Raw genomic sequence first — 22,464 nt, 5'->3', positions numbered from 1 at the left:
AACAATATGCTTAGGGCTGATGTTATTGTCCTTGGAAAGTCTGTGAACTCCGCTTTATAGGATTGTTGTAGAAATTAAATGAGGTAATGATGCAAAGGCAGCACCTAGCACAGTTTCTGCACCAAAGTAAGTGCTTGTTAATAAGTGTGAGCATTGTCAGTATTATAATTATCTATATTCTAGATTTCCTGAGCAAAAAGTAAAGCTTAGTTTAATGCATTCGCAGTAACAGTAAGTGTGCAGTAAGTGAGTAGTGCACTAGACTTCACAGAGATGTCTGCTGCAGCCCCTGCCCTCAAGGGTGGGAATAAATAAAATACATTCATAAACCCGAGGCAGAATCAGAGTGATTCCAACTTCACTTCGAACATTATCATCTTCTGATGTGTTTGCAGCAGTTGTGTAAATGTTAAAACCACAAGTAATTATTCTTTCTCTTCTGTCACATTCTCTCTAATTTGTACTGTCTCAATATTTTTGTTTATAATAATGACTGAAAGAGTGAGCGATTGTGTCAATAATGAAGACACCCCTTCATTTTTAGCAAAGAGACAGCCCCAAAATCTCAAGAAGTGAACAATTAAGTGAGTCATAAATCTATCATTCATTGTTAAGTGCAATTTTTTTAAGATAGCAAGGTTCAGTATCATTTTTATGATGCAATTAAAAACTATCCCTTCAATAAATCAGTAGTCAAAGTAGAATGATATTTTGAGTGCCTTTGTGCATTGAAAACATCAGGTTGTCAGATTCTTCCTTATTTGCAAATGGAGCTTTTATCCCGAGAAATACAAGGATGCATTCTAAATCTGAAACATCTGGCTTTTGTAATAATGTGGTAGAAGCAGCTTGTGTTTTGGATTCAAATAAAAACTGTCCCACTTACTGACAAGACACGGAAGCTCCCTGAACCTCGGTTTCCGTATCTGTCAAAAATTGGGATGAAATGCCTGACCAACATGACTGTTAGGACAAAGGAGAGAATGGTTTGCCAAAACAAACCTGCTTTCTGACAACAGACTCTGGATCCTTGGAAAAACAATTTCGTGAGGAGTAAAATTTCTTTACTTCTGTCTCACAATCCACAGCCTATTGTATGTGCTAAGTGTTCAGTGCTCAGTATCTAGTTGGCAGATAGACTTTTAATTTTACAAAAGATACTAAACGATACACATCCAAGAAACATCAAGGACAAGTTGGGTGGGTATGAAATCCGTGAAGGTCTGGCTCAGCATCAGGGTGACATAATCAAGCAGAAGAGGTAAGCAAGCTCTTTTTAGAATGTCTACTGCCCTCTAACTGGTACAGCCAAGAATAGTTTTGGCTTTTGTGTATTCTTGGAATATTTTTCTAAGAATACACCACAAAAGACACTGAGGTTTTACAGGAGTTTCTTCATAGTCTAACATTATGCATTATTATATTATTTCCCTAAGAAACCCTCAGATAGAGCGGAGACTTGATTTTATGTTTAAGAATCTGTAATCAGGAATCTTTACCAGGATAAGGATCAGAACATTTGCTTTGCCCCTATTCCACAGGAGGCATATTGAAATTTTTATCATCGTTCCCAGATTTCTGACCTCCAAATGTTTTGCGGTTGCCTTTTGCCTTAGAGCCATCCCATGAAAAAGATCTCCTTTTCCCTTAAAAAAAAAAAAAAGATTGTGATTCACAATAGCTGAATAACATAGTTTCTAGTGCTTTTAACAGGGTTTCAGGCATTCAGGACACAGTGAGTGTAAGACTGAAGTCTAAAAGGTCATAATATTTTTCTACTAAACTATTTTAAGTGTGCAGAGGAGTGGAGCAGTGGGTTGTATGAGCAAGTTTACTGTATACAATTTAAAGTCATTATATACAATAGAAAGATGTGTGAGATATAAAACAGTGTCCTGATATTGGAAATTAAACTAACTTACCTCAAAACCTTTAAAAATTCTGGTATAAAAGTAATTGATGGTAGTGAGAATTATTATGTATGTGGTACTTTTAGTTTAAAAAGATTATATGCTGAAAATGGTTTTAAATTGTTCTAATGCTAACAAACAAACAAAAAACACACAAAAACCCAGGTTGGTAAAACCTTTTGCTGAAGTAAAAGCAGAAAATCAAAATATCAGAGGTTCAGCTTAATGCTTTTCTATGGCGGTTTGCCCCAAATTCCAAAAAATATTTTAAAAAATTTTTTAAATAAGATACCATTAACAAATTACTAGACACAGTCAGTTTGATATATCTATGTATTAGAGATTATTTTCCAGGTAACAACTAATAACAGATACTATAAAATACTGAGCATTTCACTATCATGTTCAGTGGTTCTGATGGGAGCTGCTCTCTTAAACTGACAGTAGGGACGTAAGTATCTCTACCTTCCATTTCAGGGGAGATTATGGACTAAAATCTTACAGAATCTGCCTTTAAGAGTGTATTTAATCATCCACTCAAAATAGCACACTGAAAGTTAAATAGTTGCTTTGGCATTTAATGTTGCTAAACCCAATATTTCCTATTTGTAAATATTTATTTATCCAGGAGACCAGAAATACGGTTTGAAACACGCCATTCTGTGCTTCTTTGTGTAAGTTCAGCATTTTCTGAACCAGAAATGCCATTTATGATGGCCAACTTGACCATGTTCCTGAAGTTCTCACATCACCTCTGGTTTAGGAAGACCTTTTAGGTCTCACATCCCAGGTCTCACACTTAACTTTTTTCCTCTCTTCCTTTGTATTCCTGTAATTTTGGAGCAAGATTTGACACAGAAGGGTTTTCAAAATCCCAGAGGTGACCAGTTCTCAGGGAACAGGGCACTGCTGTGCTTCAGAGCTTGGACTCTGGACACACTGCTTTTTCAATCATGGCTCCACCAGTTAATAGCTGTTTGACACTGGGCAAGTTGCTGGACCTCTCTGTTGTCATGCGTTCTCGTTATGTAACACAGGAATACTATTAGTACCTGAGAGGGTGTCATTGCGAGGATTAAAGGTGTTTTGTATCCATGTAGGATAACAAACCATTACACAGCAGTTACTAGGTGCCTGGTACTGTTCTGTGTCCTCAATTTGTATGCTTGATGTTGTTGACACTATATTGTTAATATTATTGCATGGTCATATTGGCAATGGCTGCCTCAGGAAAACGTGGGAGTCTCTGATTCAGATTACTTTTATGCTTCTCTCACACTAATGGAATCATTACCCAGGGCTAAGAAAACTAAGGCTCAATATAGTCAAAGGAACTCTAAATCTAGAACCTGGATTTATATACTTTATCCTCCTTTGTCCTCGACGCCTGTCTGCCTTTCAGATCTTCCCATCTCAGCTGCCTTACTCCTCATATGTTCTATGGCAGATGCATCCTAACTAGCTTCCCTGTAGCAGTCTAGTCTCTAATCTGCCCCTTCCATAGACACTATTTCCTTGTCACACAGTTAAGGATGTCACTTACCACTCACTAACTTTGTTCATTCTCTATAGTATAAAGTTTAGTAAAAGTTTAGTGCAAAGTCTAGAGTATAAAGTTAACATGATCTGAGAGGTTTGTGTTGGTCAAGCCAACTTTTCCAGCTTCTGAAGGCTGCACACTCTAAAACCACCAATACTGCGTCCTCGTGGGAATGCTCATCTCTCTCCAATACAGTTGTGACTAGGAGAGCTGTCATGCATTCTCTCTCTCCAGAAACTTGCTCTGGGTGAACTAATAAAATCCTACTCTTATTTACCATCCTTCTATCATTCTCTTTCCTAGGATATCATGCAGTCTGTCTTTTGGTGGGAAGCTCTATATTCATAAATTATTGTTGAAAGTTAAAGAGACAGCCTATGGCAGTAAGCATAAACACTCATCAGTATAGAAGAAAAGATTCAGGGCCTCACAGTTTTCTTTTTCATCAGGGAAAATTCCTACTTTATTTGCAGTTAGCTAAGGTAATGTCCTGTGAAATGATAAACATGTGCAACAAGTGAAGAAGCAGCTTTCAATTAACTCTCTATAAACAAATTGAGTAGTTGGGCACTTGCATGATTTCGTGACTTCAGCATTACATGGTTGATACAAGCAGTTGTCTCAATGGTGTACTTGGTCCTCACTGTATACTCATTACCTCAAATAAGAAATGTTCCCAAGTAGCGTGGAGAGGAGACACCTCGATATTTGAAATTAGCAAGTTATATATCACATTTTCAGTTCTCATTCACATTCCCTCAGTAACTTACCTTTTAGTGCCATTCCTGAATAATTCTTAATTTTAGATTCATTATCACACGTGCACAAACGTTTGCATACAGCTTTAGAGGAGCTTACAACCTTTATGAAGCTCATCTTAAGTCCTGCTGAAGAACCTTTCAACTGAAGACCAGGAACCCTGATAAAACGTCCTAGTGAAATGGTGATGAAAGCCTTACCAAGGATGGTGGCAGTAGAGATGGAGAGAGACGTTTCTGAAAAAATTTAACAAGATTTGGTTTCTGATTGGATAGAGAGCTGGGAGAGGAAGCCAAAATAGTCAAAGATGACAATTCGGGAAACTAAAAAAAAAGACTTTGCCAGTGAAAAAGTTAGCCTTGGTCCATAAAGACTAGTTTCTGTCTTGTGCTTATTAGTTTTACATGCTTGTATTTATAATTGAAAGTCCTGGGAGGAAAAAGGTGGAAAGATTCAAGTCTAAACATCCAAGTAAGAGAAAGTTTTAGAACTTTGTGAGACAAGGCAAAATGTCCTCCTCACAACATCTTGAGCCAGAAATATGTTCTTTGAATTTACAACTTCTTAAAATAGAAGTCAATAAAAAAAAAAAAAAACCCAGCAAGTGTTTTCAAGTTAACTGGAGAGAAAAAAAATTTTTCTCCTAACACCACATTTCAAGTTTTGTATATTTGTACTAGTTTTAATATGAGTATTTAGAAACATGTAACCAATCGAGATAGATTCTGTTATCCTTCATACAAATTATATTGTGAATGCTTAACTTGTTTTATTTTATGTGAAACAATATTCTAATCAAATCAATCTATAAAATGAACGGACTTTAAAGGCGGTCTGTTCTTCATTTTCTTATAATCAGGAAATCCATTCACTCACGCTTTATAATTTTTGTGCTTTTAAGTGGTCAGGGGAATGTGACATCTGCATGAATCAGTCATTGTCCAGGCAGAAGGTAGTTTTAAAGCATGGCATGAGGAGAGGTTGACTCTGAATATTAGACCATTACTGAGAAGTAACGCTTCCACCTCCCCGACCCTTGACTTTGAAAGAGACCGTTCTCCTTGGTGAATTTATCTGAAGAGAGGACAACAGCCTCAGCGCGGCCCCGGCATCCTGACGAGGAGGAGGCCCCGGTTTCCAAGCCAGTTTAAACGCAGGCTCTTCTTAGCAGCAGACCACACGCATGTATTCATCATTGATTTTCAAATGATAGGTTTCTATATCGCTGGTTTAGGACCCACAGTCCTGCATTCCTGAATCTATATTATGCCAAAAGAATAACAACTTGGTGGCTGGAAACAGAAATGGTTATTATGCGGCCCCAGAATGCTAGCTGGCACAATGTGCTAAAAACGGCAGAGATGCACCGGTAAAAGGCGGAATTTATTTTCTTAAAAATAACTTTGTGCTCTAAAAATATGGGTTTACGAAATGTCATCATGGTTCAAAATATTTTATATTCAAGATGTAAACACCTTAAAATATGTGACTAATCTTTTAAAATGGCATAATTTCCACATAACAGGAAATATTCCAAGAGAAAAATAGACTGCTCTTCAAATCCATTTTTCTTTTAGTTTTGAGGCATTTATTGGATGAAAAACTATCATATACGTTTACTTTTTTCCCTGCTGCCCTAAATCATTGTTTTAAAATGTGGGCAGAAAGATGTAGGCTTTGTTGGAATTTCTCAGAGTTTACTGTCGAAAAAAAAAAATTTTAGTTTTAAAGAAAAACCTTTCCTCAGAGCCTCCGTGAAGCATTTCCATTTCCACACACTGGCCCAGTGCCTGTCATATCACAGGACAACACACTTCTCAAAGCGGTTTTACTTCCTTTTAGCAAAATAACTCCTCCGTGCAAACCAGTATCGGCATCTACCAAACCCGGGCTTTAGAATCTTCTGATCTATTCAAGCTTCACTGCACTGCTTAACTGACTTCCCCCCTCCTTCTTTTGAAATTACCCACCTAATTTTCCATTTAATTGTTTATTTAAACCAGATCTCACGCAGACTTAGCAGATAAGTGACATATGTACTGAGCGTACCAGGCTGAACTTCAGCTGACAGGGAAGTATAGTGCGAATTTTGTCTTGGTTTTCTTAGTCTCTTTGTACCCAATAGAATCTATTAATTGAAACTAGAGCCTTAATATATTTGCAAGAATGATTCAATTAAGACACAATTAAATATAAACTGTTTCATCAAGCATTTTTGTGAGGCAGCATGTTCTTTGTGTCTTTCCTGCTGAATCCAGGTAAATGTATTTGTTTCATATGATAGCTTTTGCCACCAAAAACTGTTCAAATTAACTGGAAAAGAAGATTTTAGCTTTTGACAAATTTAGCTGGTTATAGAGGATTTATCTACTTTCAGTGAAGTTTTATTATGGAAGTAATTTATATTCAAATTCAGCCAACATTTCCTAAGCAACTACTGTGTACTTGACACATGTTTTGAGGGGGGTTCATTTATTTTTAATGCTCCCCCAGTAACTTAGAGAATTTTACGGCTGATCCAATTGACAGATTTAATTTTGTAGTTATTTGTTATATATTCAGCCTGTTTATTCATGCATAAAATGAGACAGGTAAATGAATGGGATATACAGAACAAATGTGCTTACACAGTTTGCTTCAAATGTATTCTAATTCAAAAAATGTTTCCCTAAATATTTCCTGAAGTATACCTGTGCTTTGCCTTCCCAGTCCCTCCTCACCTCTACTCAGGCCATCACTGCCCCATACTCCCAGGCCTTTCTAATGACAGGACACCCCAAGGCCAGTAGATCTCTCTGTCCACTCAGAGGCCTGTGTTCTACTTCTGCCCTGTGACCTTCACAGATCTGGGTTGCCACCATTTAAACCCAAGGTATATCAGGCTGGAATTCAAGATCTCCAAATCCCACCAAGGTCTTTGGCACTCCTCTCTTTTTATGAGTTCCCTTCTAGCCAGTTTGCTCACAATGCCTCCTACTGTGGTCTGTAAACTCCCACCTCAGCCCTTTCCCAGAACCCACTCACAAGCCCAGTGTGTGTCCTACTGTCTCTTCTCTTTTTTCAACGCTCACATTAATTCCTGCCTCTTGGGTGAATCTTTATTGGATAATCTCTTCCTTCCTGGGAACTCAGTAATACTTAATCTGGATTATTCTGTGGGCACCTCTCCCTAGGCTGCCTTGTCTCGGTTTGTACATCTCACAAGTGTGTATATTGGATTCCCATAAAGGAATTGCAGGGCCTTTGAGGACTGGGGCCACGTCCTTGCCTCCTCGTGGGGTAGCACACAGCATCATTCATCCTGGAGTAACAGAAACTTGTGTTTTAGGATAATGATAATGATGATCGACCATAACAGTGAGGTTTGACTGTCTCCTTGAGAGTGCTTCAGAAAACAACCATCTAGTTTTCCAGCGAGGCTTGCAGAGTCGGGTAGTGAGTTTGTTTTATTCCCAGTCAGATGCAGTGAAAGAAGCCCACAGTTGATGTTCTGCCTCAGCTAAGGTTGCCTCAACTCCTTCCGTAGCTCTTCCTGTCACGGAGCAGTATGTTTGAATTATGAGAAATGGCATCCTTCAGATACCGTCTCTGTTAGTAGAACGTTGAGCATCAGAGATCTAAGAAAACGCCTTCAGTGTTCACATCATATGACCATCCCTGTGCCTTGGTGAATCAGTACTTTTGGAGGCATCATCCTTTCATGTCAGCTCCTAAGTTGGAGTCCTGCATTTTGAAATTCTGTGTGAACAGGAAACCAAGCCTTTGGGGTCGTACACGGAACTGGTGAGGAGGGCAAACCAGACATAAGAGAACAGAGGGAGAAACCACTCAAAGAAAAGAGGAAGTCAGCAGCAAACTGTGGAAGAGGCTACTCTTCCTTCACATCCTAGAAATGCTAGTCTTACTGGTATGCCCTTTCTTCACTCAAGGACCCACAGACACACAGAATAAAACCCAAACCATTGAACTGAGTGAGTCACGCCAGCCAAGGCCTTTGCCAAGTTAGTCAGTTACAGTGAAGGACCGATTCTGTGCTTTTCTTAGACCCTGAACGACGGTCTGACATTCTTCCCAAGTTTTTTAATGGAAAAAAGTATATGCTGATTTTTGAGCAAGTTGGTGTAGATTAGCTGTCTTCTCATTAAATATTTTTAATCTTCCTTTAGAGAATATTAAAAAACTAACTGGGTTATTCTTCACCTAGAGGCTACGTTGGTCATTTTACAGACTTTGTTTTATGTCGTACCCTGTTAAACTTTTATTTTTAATCTCATATAGTGCATCCTGTAGAAGCATACTTGAGTCTAGATTTCTTCCTGAGTACTTTCATTGTTTTGTGTTAACAGGGAACGGATATGGCAATCCCCGAAACTCACCAGGTCTGCTGGTCTCACCTGGTAACTTGAACAAGAATATGCAAGCAAAATCTCCTCCCCCCATGAATTTAGGGATGAATAACCGTAAACCAGATCTCCGAGTTCTTATTCCACCAGGCAGCAAGAATACGATGCCATCCGTGGTAATGCGAAACTACATTTTAAATAAATGTTGATAATGTTTTGTATATGTTTTGCTGTCTTTGTGTTTGTCTAACATTTTGAATTACTTAAGCGCTCCTAGAAAATTAACATATCAATGCTATTGCTGGAGCCCTGTTTGTATTTAGCCATTATTTCTGGTAACTGGTTCGCATTTCCCTTTTCCATGTTAAAAAAAAAAAAACAACAACATCCAATAAATTCCACTATAAAACTGGTGTTCTGAGGCAAAGAAACCATTCCTTTTAAGCTCTCTAATTTATAATTAGAAAAAAATCATTGCTTATTACTCTGCTTATGTTGCATACAATTTGACCAGTGGTAGAATCAAACTCACAGAATAGGGAGTTTCATAACAGATTTTATAATGTTGATATAGTTATGTCCTCAAGGAACTGACAACCAAATATCTTCTCCATAATTTCTAAACGAACATTCTCCTGTTAATTGGCCATTCTTTTCTTAGGTATATTGCAGTGATAGTGTTTAATACATCATGTGCCTGTGCTCTACCTCAATTCATCTTTCCATATATGTGCTTCATGCAAATAGCTACCTCTCAAAAGCAAATTGCCTTAAAATCCTAGACATTAGGAGAACAAAGGTTATATTTAAAACAACAGAAAAAGTTGGCACTGTAAGAAAAATAAGAAATAAATAAATAAGAAATATAAATAACATCCCCAGACTCTATTGATATTTTTCTTTCTCTTGGGTCTGCAGGCTAAGATGAAGATAATGATTGTGGGGCCAAATTCAACAACAAAGAGACTTACAGCAGTGTTCTCCAAATTAGCTTTGCTTAAGAGCAAGAATATTTAAAACCAAGATTCGGTAGACAAATTTAGACCATCCTGCAAACACATTTCTTTTTTTTTTTTTTTCTTTCTGTGCTCTGTGGCAGGCTTCAGGGTAAAACAGTCCTGCAAGCTGATTAGTTTATTATGGCACAGTGCAGATTAATTTTGAATATCAACCCCCAGAAAAAAATCACATAATATGCAACGTTCCCTTCGGAAAGGACTGGGTCTAATAAATAAAACCTCCCACAGGACCACAGCCAAGCAGTGTGGGCCGTGCATGGCAGGCTGTCTCTATCGGCAGATTTATTCCAAGTTCCTTAAAACCCATGTTCTCCAGAGATCCTGTGAGTGGTCGGTATGGCCTCTCACTGGTAGCCAGGTGCAGTTTCTCCCCTCCTCCTTCGAGTGGTGTTTCAAAGTACAAGCTTCTTTTTTTTCTTTTCCAAAACGTGCTACTGAAATAATGAAGGTTGAGACACTGACCTGTGCAGAAAACTGGATAGATTGTCTTCACATTTGAGACAAACCAGTCATTAAGGGAAACAAAGAATGGTTTTGTGAGGAGTTATCTTTAGAGTCTGGGTTTTAAAATTGTTTAAACTGTTGTGTCTATCAGAAGATGCTTTGCCTTTTGTTGAAAAGGTTTTGCCCCATTATAAATATTTACAGACACTAATTAATAAAACTCCTTCCCCATGCTCTCAGTCTGAGGATGTCGACCTGCTTTTGGTAAGTAGTAAGAGAACTTTCCCTTAAATGGTACATGCAAGGAAAACCCAAGGTGACTTTTAGGTGGAGTAGCTCTAGTAAAATGGGATGATATCAGAAGTTACCATAACGTGTCAACATTAATTCTATTTTCAGTGCCATTAATTTTAAGTACTACACACAGGTGAAAAGAATATCAGGGTATTTATTTTTCTGTCTCAACCTTTGTAAGTGAAGACCATGTTTTCCATTTATTTTAGGACCTGGTTTAGAGTAAAATTCTAACAAAAATAATTTCCTTAGTTATTTAAACCACAAAGATACTCATTTTTTTAAGAATTAAAGTCTCATGATCTTTAAATATATGTGAATCTTTAATCTTCTTGCTGTAAGGAGTTAAATATACATCTTAGCTGCTTTTGCCATGTAGTTAGATCTGAGGGAAGTTTAGAGGAATCTGAAAAAAGTGGTCAGAGCACCACCTGCTGGTCATAGTAGAGCGTGACATCTGCCCATCTGCTCTGCTGTATATAGAATTGAACATAAAAACCACCATGGTTGATTTTAATTTTTTTTTAATTTGCATTTGAATAAAAATTGAAACAATGGAAGTACAGTATACATATTTCATCAGTTTTCAACATAGTCTGTTTTTACCCATAATAAAGCTTATGGTACTTGTTACTAGTTCAGTTGCCTAGGAGATACTGATGTAATGGGTTACTATGGCAACAACTGGTCTCTTGAAGGATTGTAAATGATAGGGTTGGCAGAGTTCATAGAGACACATGTTAAATGATTAATTTCAGGAGATTTGTACCACGTTATCTCTTCATGTGCAAAACTAATGCTGAAATCTAACATTTTTAACTTTTAAAAAACTCTATCAATAATGTCTCTTTATTTACTTTAAAAGAATCAAAGGATAAATAACTCCCAGTCTGCTCAGTCATTGGCTACCCCAGTGGTTTCCGTAGCAACTCCTACTTTACCAGGACAAGGGATGGGAGGATATCCATCAGCCATCTCAACAACATATGGTACCGGTGAGTAGCTTTGCCGTGTTCAAATAGTACATGAAATACTTTTTATTAAAAAAGAAGATGAAAAAAGGCTATTACCTTTTAGTCTGTTAGGAAGCTTCATGCAGTACCTATGGCATCCAGAGGCTATTCCATTACCTATTTCTTACTAAGACAAGATGAATATTCTTATTTTTCTTTCTGAAATGAAAGTTTTATTAATCCAACCAGAATTCAGTGTAAAAGACCCATTTCAAGGAAAACAATCCATTATTTCTTGATGTAATAGAGAGCTTACTTTCTCAGGATTGTTTAAAAAACAGTTCTAGACCATCAAAGATGTATATGTTGTAATGCCAGATTGTACTTCCAATAAATTAAAATTGCAGGCTGTACTACTTCAAAGCTTTCATGAAATACTGGGGGGGGGGGGTTGGTACATGGTATGTATCTCTTTAAAATTAAAATTGCTCCTGATGCTTTATCTCCTTCTCCCACCCCCCACAATGAGAGAATTTATAATAGTCAGTAAATAGTACTAATAGAATATATTCTTAACTGGAAATGTTATTTACCATTTTATAATTTCCAAATTAAGTCTATTCCCTTATTGTTTTATTTGTCCGTCTAGAGTACTCCCTGAGTAGTGCCGACCTGTCCTCTCTGTCTGGGTTCAACACCGCCAGCGCCCTGCATCTTGGGTCGGTCACTGGCTGGCAGCAGCAACACCTACACAACATGCCGCCGTCCGCCCTCAGTCAGCTGGGGTAAGCCGCTCCACTTCTCTCCTCCAGCGCTCTTAGACGACCTTGTTAAGTGGCAAATGGCAGTCTCTAAATACTGCACTCCATGGCCCCATTAAAGGATGTTCAATTCTATTTTATCAAAATCGGAAGGTAATGATCAGATCAGTATCTTTCAAGCAGGTTAAATATCACTTTGCTTATTTTTTAAGAGGAGGGGAGCCCTCATTATAATGAGGTAAATTATTTCATTATTTTTTTAGGCTACACTGGTTTCCACTTTGATCAGTGAAAAAATTTCACTTAGTTAACTTTTCATGTAGCTCATGTGGGACCTAAGAAGGTGCTTAAAAATTCTTCACATTTTTGAGATACTTGGGAATCCGTATTGCTCCACATAACCATATAGTCATGCTAGCGTTAACCTAGTGCTCATAGGATCTGTTGTTCTATCGATATACTGATTTCATGTAGTTATAATGTACTCATAGTATGGTTGTTTATTTATAGACATTGTATAAATAAAATGTCTATGTATAGGTACATATATACATATACTAATTACCTAAATTTGGGTATAAAAATAATTTCTGTTGTTTTCTGAAATCAGAATATGTATATTTCTGCCCCCTTGTGGTAACTTTGAGAAATGTCTTTATCATAGAAATGACTCCTGTCATTTATCCATGGAAATGTGCAAACCTTTAAAAAGCGCTGACTTCATAATGCACGCTTCTTGTAAAACACATAGCTTTTTAAAGTTTAAAACATGAATCAAAGATCTGCCTTTAAGATTACCTAAAAACTCCAAAACTGCAGTTAATCTTCAGAAGAAAATACTAGGAAGATACAAAATATTGAAAGATAAATTTTTATATTTTAGAAACATTCTGTGTGTCTACCTCACTTTCACTTTTCTGCTGAGCCATTTGGTTAGAAGAGTTAGCTAGTTCCGTACTTCTGTTCCTAAAGAAATAATGAGTATAAAACGCTGATTAGAATAAAAGCCACTGATTGACATCACAACTGCATCTCTTGCCCCTTGGTGCCCCACTAGCTTTCATGTGGAACTGATTTCACATGGCTTAGCGCTCTGGTGATGGAGTCTTCCCCCATCCACTGCCTATTTGCATTCTGCTCACTAATCTTTATTGTTGAAAATCTAACCTTTTATGTAAACAGTAAAATAAATTCACACGACATCGTTGCTGTGGTTTCCTAAAAGATTGTTAACTTTGAAGATATATTAAATATTGATCAGCAACAGGGTTTCTTTTTTTAGGACATTTTAAGTTTTCTCAGAAATGTTACTATGCAAGTAGACATTTGCAATAACTTTTTAAGGTGATTATCACTAAGTACGTCATATCATCCAGGCAATCTTAAAATACACACATGTGGGATTGCTCTGCTATGGCTAAGCCCGGAGTCCACCGTACATGCTACTTTGATAGAAATCAGGGTAGCTGTTTACTTCCCAGTTTTCACAAAACTCATCCATTCGAGGACTAGATTTCTTTAGAAATTATCAGTGTCAAAAGCCATAGGATTTACTCTAAATGTGGCTTTCTTTTGTTTTTAGTGACACCTGACAATTTGCATTTTATATACAAAACACATTTGTTTGTAAGCATTTTAACCATGCTATAATTTTAAAAGTCTCTTCTATTACATGTGAAGAGTCTAATTCTCTGCTGCCCTTAATAAAGTCTTCAGTAAATGAGAAAGGAGAGGACTGGCCTATGGAGGAATCAAATGACAACAGCCAAGGATGAAGCATTTTGTTTAGTTCTGGTTTCTTTCAGCAACAGTTATCATGTGCATAATTTCACTCTGAATTTAGTCTATGAGTTTTTATTGCATTTAATCACATCCCTTATCCCTCAAATAGATAGGGTACCCTTTTAGTCCTTCTAGTCTTGGCCAGCTTTCCTTCCTGCCTGCCTGCCTGCCTTCCTGCCTGCCTTCTTTTCTCTCTCTCCCTCTGTCTCTCTCTCTCTCTCTTTTATTGTCTATCTCTCTCTGTCATAAACACATACACACACACAGGGTAGCTTTTTAAAAGGGGGTCCCTTCAAATGGACCAGCCCATGTTCACACAGTTAAATGTTAAACTGTTAAAAAAAAATCCTCCCCAGTTGCAATATTTATGTAAATAAATTATATGAGACGCCTTAATTCCTTGCAGTGTGAATTAATTTTAAAAATCAGTATGTTTTTAGGTTAAAGTAGTCTCATGCTCTTGTGTGGTGAGTTCACATTCCTTTGGACAGATACGGTGTTCAAAGTAGATACAGCCTCCAGAGTGGCTATTCCCAGCAGCCCAAGACGGCCCCAATTCTTTGCCAAAATTAGGAGTATAAAAGGGCTCTTCTGTTTTATTGATGGAAATACCTCTAACTCTCTGAAGCTGTACTTCTAACACTATCTTAGCATCTGATTTTATCTAGCCCAGTCAGATTAATGGCGTACATTGACTTGACGTAGGAAGCAGAGATGACTGGCGGAAGGGACTTGCCCTCAAGGGTTAGCGTCATTTGAATATGAAGATTTGAGAAAATGACCCTCAAATTTTTAAGTGCTTTTCTCACATCATCTTTAAAAAAGGGCAGCCTATTTTCTGGAAACATTTCTTTACATCATCTTTGTTGATGTGGGTGTTTAGAGACGACTTTTAAAAGGTTAGGTTAAATATAGTTTGATAGTTTAATTTCCAGGCGGAGGCAGTAAGAAATTTGAATAAAACTATCCGTTTATGTTTCCCTTCTGAACAATTGTGGGGAAGGGTAGGTGTTTTCCCAGTTGGAAGGCATCTGCAGTAGATGAAAGCTTGCAGCAGGTTGGATTCGGGCAACTTGCACATCAGGCTTCTGTCTCCCACCCACACACATAGAGCATTTCACAATTATCTGGGCCGATAAAGATTTTGTTCTCAAGAACATGCAGACCAACATGCTTGTATCTGAATCTAGCATGTGTACCACTAAGTGATGTCTTAATGCATTTGCTTTTCAAGATTACATTCCCTGCTATTTGGAATCCTATACCACAGTATATAATTCATTACTGTGGACTGAGTGTCCCCAGAACTACTCAAAATGCTTCATATATGCTTTCCGTGTCAAATGAAATGCCACCAAAAAGTAAACTGAGGGACTAGTCCATTTGTCTACCGGAAGGCACAAACAATAAGTGTGTACATCTCCTGGGAAGATGTAGCAGAACCTATCCAAGCCAGTTTGCAATGGGAAATACATTAAATAAATAGATAATGCAGCTTCTAAAAGCTGTATTAAAGAAACAGCATTTCGATTACACTGTTTTTTTGCTTAATTTTTCCAGATTAACCACTTATACTTGTCCAACTCACCTAATGTTTTTTTCTAATTGTCCATGTCTCTGCCTGTGAAGAAGCTGTCTAATGTCAGGGGTGCTCACACCCATTTATTGATATGCCACTTTGTTTTCAGACTCCTAATTGACATTCATTATTAAAGAGTTGTGTGATTCATAGTAGAAGCATTTAATTAAATTTTAGTGAAATAGTCTTTCTTATCCAGAGCCAGGAAAATTCTTTCTTCCAGAAATCAAAAGATGATTTCCTCTGACATCAAAATGAATCATTAAGTAACTTTCAACCAAGATAAAATAGTCCATCGTTAGAGATCCTTTTGAAATACAGGTGTCACCCCCCTGTTTTAATATCTTCTTGATTTGAAGATTATTTAATTAAAACTCTTAGAAAATTAATATGCTAATGTAGACTGTAAAAGTAAAACTACAAATAAATAATGACACGTACAAACAGGTGATTGAAAGTCACACACACTCCATGTTGGTAACTTGATATAAGTGCTATGGCTGTTTTCATTCTAAAACATAAAAGCCAGAGAAAGAGAGGCTTATTAGGGAAACAAATAATTCTCCTTTATGTTAGTCTCAACATTAGCTCATCTATTAATAAGAGAAGAAAAGTAGTTCTTTGCCAGTAGGTGGTGCTTTTGTATAAAACATCACTCAAAGATAAATTCCTTTTGACTAATTTTATATCTCTATACATTTTGAGACTGAATTACATCTCCCAAAAAGCCAGCCCCTAGTTATTCCACTTTTTCCTCTGAAATATGTACCCATTTTCTCACTGCTCATAATGACTTTTTAATGTGAACTAATTCTCTCCCTTTGAAAGTAAATTAATCACATACATGAGTATGAGTATTGTTTAGAATGGGTGTATCTGGATAGATTATCCTTTCCTGCGGCTCCTTCTCCTCACTAAAAGAGATACCTGCACTCTCCTGACAATCTGGGCAAGTAATGCTGACTCTAGCCATGGATGTCAGCGCAATCAGAATGCAAGAACAGTATGAACATCTTAAAATTGATGTCAGCAATGTTCTTCTGGTTTATCCTGATCAAAGTCATTATGATCACTAATCTACCCTTAAGGGCTTAATGCTTTTCCCTCCAGAGTTTCAAGTATCTAAATTCTTCCACATTTTGGAGGAAGGGAAAATTATACTCTCCTGGAATAAATGAGGATTAAGACTTATAAACCCAATAAAATCACACTAGATCCTTCTTTACAACAACCTTTCCTTAGACAAATCCAGATTCCTTAACTCATGCCAATTTAAATATAAGATAAGTGACACCCTACTGAGCACCCCAGCAGGGAGAGATTCTCAATAATAAACTTGAGGTGATTGTGGAAAAGAGACAGCAGTCTCATCCCATGTAACTGAGAAAAGATGAAGAAAGTCAAACTACTGATCAGTTTTAGTAGGGTAGGAAATCTCTGTGTTTTTTAAGCCAATAAACTTTTCTGAAGATAATTTTCAACATCTTTCCCTGCCTTCTTCTTCTCTTCCAAGCTTTTCACCAGATACAGTTATAATTTACATTTACATCATGTACAGTTACACATGTAGCATTTTATGAATTTACTCCTTTGAAATTTGAGCTCCCTTCACTTTCTCTGAAGACTATACAACTTAACGTGCATGTGCTTATTATACAGAGGGAAACATTTATATCCGTAACCAGCTTTTTACAATGATTTTCGCACACACACGCAGTAGTAAATCAAACACATCTAATTCAAAAGCTAAACACTGTATCTCAAATCTTAGCTTATATTTTGGAACAAGTCTAGAGAGAAATTCCATGGACACAGAAAATGGATTTTGCAGCATGTCATGTTCAGCTTTCCTGAGCCAGTCACCTGTGTGTTTAGGGAGCCTGTCAGAGGCTAGAGGCATATGATTCAGGAGGCCCGGACCAGTTGAATGCTATAATTACTACCACGCATCCTAAATCGCTCTGAGAAGGCAATGCCTCTCAGTGCTTCGAGCACCTCTCCTCCCTCTGGGCGTGCTCTGGTGTCTATGCGAGTCTTGAAGCTTGAAGCTGATGTGTTATGTAATTGTGAGTTCCTGGGGGCTCCAGGCCTCCTCCATCTGTAACTGGGTTTCCTTTCCTCCTACAGAGCTTGCACTAGCACTCATTTATCTCAGAGTTCAAATCTCTCCCTGCCTTCTACTCAAAGCCTCAACATCAAGTCAGAACCTGTTTCTCCTCCTAGAGACCGTACCACCACCCCTTCGAGATACCCACAACACACGCGCCACGAGGCGGGGAGATCTCCTGTTGACAGCTTGAGCAGCTGTAGCAGTTCCTACGACGGGAGCGACCGAGAGGATCACCGGAATGAATTCCACTCCCCCATTGGACTCACCAGACCTTCGCCGGACGAAAGGGAAAGTCCCTCAGTCAAGCGCATGCGACTCTCGGAAGGATGGGCAACATGATCAGATTATTACTTAATAGTTTTTTTTTTCTTGCAGTGTGTGTGTGTGCTATACCTTAATGGGGAAGGGGGGTCGATATGCATTATATGTGCTGTGTGTGGAAAAAAAAAAAAGTCAGGTACTCTGTTTTGTAAAAGTACTTTTAAATTGCCTCAGTGATACAGTATAAAGATAAACAGAAATGCTGAGATAAGCTTAGCACTTGAGTTGTACAACAGAACACTTGTACAAAATAGATTTTAAGGCTAACTTCTTTTCACTGTTGTGCTCCTTTGCAAAATGTATGTTACAATAGATAGTGTCATGTTGCAGGTTCAACGTTATTTACATGTAAATAGACAAAAGGAAAACATTTGCCAAAAGCGGCAGATCTTTACTGAAAGAGAGAGCAGCTGTTATGCAACATATAGAAAAATGTATAGAGGTTTTGGACAGACCCGGCAAAGGGTGGCCATTGGTAAATGTTAGGAACACACCAGGTCACCTAACATCCCGAGAACGCGCTCACAGACCTGCACGCATATCATTGGCGTATGGCACTCGTTAAAAAGGATCAACGACCATTACAAGAGGACCATACCTATTTAAAAAAAATAATGTGGAGTTTGAGGGCTAACGTATTTAATTAAATAAATAAATAAATCTGGGTCTGCATCTCTTATTAAATAAAAATATAAAAATATGTACATTACATTTTGCTTATTTTCATATAAAAGGTAAGACAGAGTTTGCAAAGCATTTGTGGCTTTTTGTAGTTTACTTAAGCCAAAATGTGTTTTTTTCCCCCTTGATAGCTTCGCTAATATTTTAAACAGTCCTGTAAAAAACCAAAAAGGACTTTTTGTATAGAAAGCACTACCCTAAGCCATGAGGAACTCCATGCTTTGCTAACCAAGATAACTGTTTTCTCTTTGTAGAAGTTTTGTTTTTGAAATGTGTATTTCTAATTATATAAAATATTAAGAATCTTTTAAAAAATCTGTGAAATTAACATGCTTGTGTATAGCTTTCTAATATATATAATATTATGGTAATAGCAGAAGTTTTGTTATCTTAATAGCGGGAGGGGGGTATATTTGTGCAGTTGCACATTTGAGTAACTATTTTCTTTCTGTTTTCTTTTACTCTGCATACATTTTATAAGTTCAAGGTCAGCTGTCAAAAGGATAACCTGTGGGATTAGAACATATCACGTTGCAACACCCTAAATTGTTTTTAATACATTAGCAATCTTTCGGGTCAACTGACATCCATTGTATATACTAATGAGTTTCTTTCATGCTATTTTTTGTTTTGTTTTTGCATTATTATCAAATGCAGGGCCCCTTTCTGATCTCACCATTTCACCATGCATCTTGGAATTCAGTAAGTGCATACCTTAACTTGCCCGTATCCTAAATTATCTGGTTGGTTTTCAGCCTAGAATTTGATACACGTTTTAGAGATATGCCCAGAATAGAGAAGCTGTGTTGGGGCACATGTCCTGCAAATATGGCCCTGAAAACAAGTGATATGGCGTTTACTCAACGCATAAGTTATAAATTCCCACAGAAGAAAAATGTGAAAGCCTGGGTGCTAGACAAGAAGGAAGCAGGTAAAGGGATAGTTGCTTCGCCATCCATTTTTAATTACTTTAACTGACCCTCAACAATCTTGTCAGCAATATAGGACTGTTGAACAATCCCGGTGCGTCAGGACCCCCAAATGTCACTTCTGCATAAAGCATGTATGTCGTCTATTTTTTTCCTTCAATAAAGAGATTTAATAGCCATTTCAAGAAATCCCATTAAAGAACCTCTCTATGTCCCTTTTTTTAAATTTTACAAGAAATAATGATGACTCTTGTCTGATATTTGTCTAGAAGGGATTAATTTTCAGACCCTTTAAAAAGTGAGTGCCATAAAAAACAAAAGTTGATATATATTGTTTAAAAGAGATTTCAATCCAGGAATGATTTTCCTTCTCTTGGAATGTGAAGATCTGTCAGTTCATCTCCAGTCATGTGCACTGACATACACAGCAGCGGAGGCCAGACAGGAAGAGCGGCGGTGCGGCAGCTCGCGCAGGACGGCCCTCATCCATGCTTCGCTTTCACTTGCAGAGTTGCTATGTGTTTCTCACCATCAAAGGCTGCCGCTGGGTGGCAAGAGCCAAGAGACCTTACTAACTAGGCTGTATTTTCTTAACTTGATCCGAAATCCACAATTAGATCACAATGCACCTTTGGTGGTATCTGTGTAGGATGCCAGCCTGCCTTGTACTAACGTTTTATATACTGAAAACAAACAAAAATCTGTCAACCTTTTCCTATATCCCACTACTCAAGGTATCCATGGAACATGAAAGGAAAACACTTAGCAGAGGAAAAATAGAAGATCATCCCTGAACATACGACACATGCGCACACACACACACGTGTTCACACATGGAAGGAAAAACTAAGAAAGTCATTTTCCTCACCATGGACTTGATCCCATTCTTACAACTAACATCCTTCTAACTTGATTGTATAAAATATGCAAACATGTCACAAATGTTCTTTGTCATTTTAAAACACTTTATCAATATCAGAAATTTACCAGTGGGTGGGAAAGGGTCATTATGTGAAAATATGAAAAAATAGCCATATTAATTTTTTACCTGCAATTTGCCTCCGCAACAAAGGAAAAGTGAATTTATAATACTGAAGAGAAAGTAAGCTAAAGTACCAGCAGAAGCCTTGGCTATTTATAGCAGATCTGACAATAGTTTTATAAGAACATGAAAAGAACAGAATCACTTGAAAATGGATGCCAGTCATCTCTTGCTCCCACTACTGAATTCATATAAAGTGGTAGCAGGATAGCGAAGGGATAATCTGAGAATTTTTTTAGGACGACTTAATGAGAAGAAGCACAATTTTGATTGTGATGAGTCACTTTCTGTAAACAATCACTGTCTATCTTTGCCCTTCTACCTTATCTGTAACTTGACCATGTATTGTATTTGCAGAGCTAGTACAGTTTTGGGTTTTTATCATAGTAAATCCTTTGTATTCAGGAGTCTAGGGCAGAGCCCTGAGGGAGTGTTATTTTACCCCATCCTAGAGTAACGTTTTAGGCAACATTCTTCACTGCAAGCAAAAGAACCATCAATAGCGTTTTACACAGCTACAGGTACTGTTAGAGCCAATCCTATTTTACGAGAGTTTTGGTAATACTAAGCTTAAATACTGGTGACGCTGATGCATATACGCAAGCTGCACCACCTGCACATTGTGTGCATTGGTGAGTGCAAGGCTGTTCACTTCAACCTTTTTTAAAATTGTGTTTTTTAGTAAAATGTCTTATTTTTTCCCAAAGGTGGAATTTAGCATTTTGTAATGATGAATATGACGAAAATACCTATCATTCTCAGATCATTTTAAGGGTGACAAAAGTGAGGGGGAAAAAATAGTTCCAATACACTTTTTAAAGAATGTCTGCCCTCTCACACTTTGATGTATTTGTTTTTCTTACATCCCCATCTCTTAATTTAGAGATTGCATTTCTTGCCCCTTATCATGAACTTTTGTTTCGTTTTCCAGAAAGTAATGCTTTGTGTTTTCTTTCTTTAAAAAAAAAAGAATTTTTTTTTAAAGAAGCAGCCACTTGAACCTTCAATAAAGGCTGTTGCCTGAGCATGGCATACTTCATCTGTTCCCATTTGTGCCATCTGCTGTGATGTCACTTACATGGCGTTAATTTCCTGCCACTACAGATCTTTTGAAGATTGATGGAATACTGGTGTCTGTTAGAACACTTCAGACTACAGATGTAATTAAAGGCTTTTCTTACTATGTTTTAACCAAAGATGTGGAGCAATCCAAGCCACAGATCTTCTACATTCAATTTGTCCATTTGGGTTATTTTCATAATCGGGTATTGCATTTTGCCTTCCCTATACCTCAAATTGACTCATACCTCAGTTTAATTCAGAGAGGTCGGCTAAGTGACGGATTCTGTCGTGGTGTGAACGCAGTACCCGTGTTCTCGCGGAGCAAAGTAGACCTGGGTCACTGTAGGCATAGGACTTGGATTGCTTCAGATGGTTTGCTGTATCATTTTTCTTCTTTTTCTTTTTCTGGGGACTTGTTTCCATTACATGACAGTAATTAAAATAGCTTGTAAATGAGGGCATACAAGCATTTGCAACAAATATTCAAATAGAGGCTCACAGCGGCATAAGCTGGACTTTGTCGCCACTAGATGACAAGATGTTATAACTAAGTTAAACCACATCTGTGTATCTCAAGGGACTTAATTCAGCTGTCTGTAGTGAATAAAAGTGGGGAATTTTCAAAAGTTTCTCCTGCTGGAAATAAGGTATAATTTGTATTTTGCAGACAATTCAGTAAAGTTACTGGCTTTCTTAGTGATGCAGTGTCCGTGGTGCATTTTTTTAATTAATGTTTTGCTGTTTAAATTTATTCCACTTAGTCATGTTTGTTAAAAGCAGCTTCTCCCACAAGTGCAACTGAGCATTCTGAGCTTTCGGCTCAAAATACTTAGAAGGAGGGAAATTTGTGTTTTGGAGGGAAGAGGGGTATAAACCGAATCACCTTTCTTGGAGTGATACATGTACTCAGCCAGTGTGAGAAGTTCAAAGTTCTT

At 37.5% G+C, this 22,464-nt stretch overlaps 1 protein-coding gene across 15 annotated transcripts in view; it reads left to right on the top strand.

Annotated features, from left to right (window-relative positions):
* The window catches only part of MEF2C (myocyte enhancer factor 2C), a 149,056-nt gene extending 126,827 nt beyond the window's left edge, over nucleotides 1–22,229 (top strand). For 9 of the 15 annotated variants that reach the window (XM_029942583.1, XM_029942575.1, XM_029942576.1 and 6 more), the window contains 5 exons: nucleotides 8,556–8,728; nucleotides 10,256–10,279; nucleotides 11,175–11,304; nucleotides 11,912–12,047; nucleotides 17,512–22,229. In XM_029942583.1, coding sequence (XP_029798443.1) covers nucleotides 8,556–8,728; nucleotides 10,256–10,279; nucleotides 11,175–11,304; nucleotides 11,912–12,047; nucleotides 17,512–17,833 — 785 coding nt within the window. In that variant the 3' untranslated portion in view covers nucleotides 17,834–22,229. The remainder of the gene's footprint in view (nucleotides 1–8,555; nucleotides 8,729–10,255; nucleotides 10,280–11,174; nucleotides 11,305–11,911; nucleotides 12,048–17,511) is intronic. The other 6 variants (XM_029942589.1, XM_029942585.1, XM_029942584.1 and 3 more) reach the window with 3 other exon arrangements.
* The last annotated feature ends 235 nt before the right edge of the window (nucleotides 22,230–22,464 follow it).

The sequence above is a fragment of the Suricata suricatta genome, chromosome 6, assembly GCF_006229205.1.
Source record: "Suricata suricatta isolate VVHF042 chromosome 6, meerkat_22Aug2017_6uvM2_HiC, whole genome shotgun sequence".
Lineage (NCBI taxonomy): Eukaryota > Metazoa > Chordata > Mammalia > Carnivora > Herpestidae > Suricata > Suricata suricatta.
This window is presented reverse-complemented; position numbering and strand designations above follow the sequence as displayed.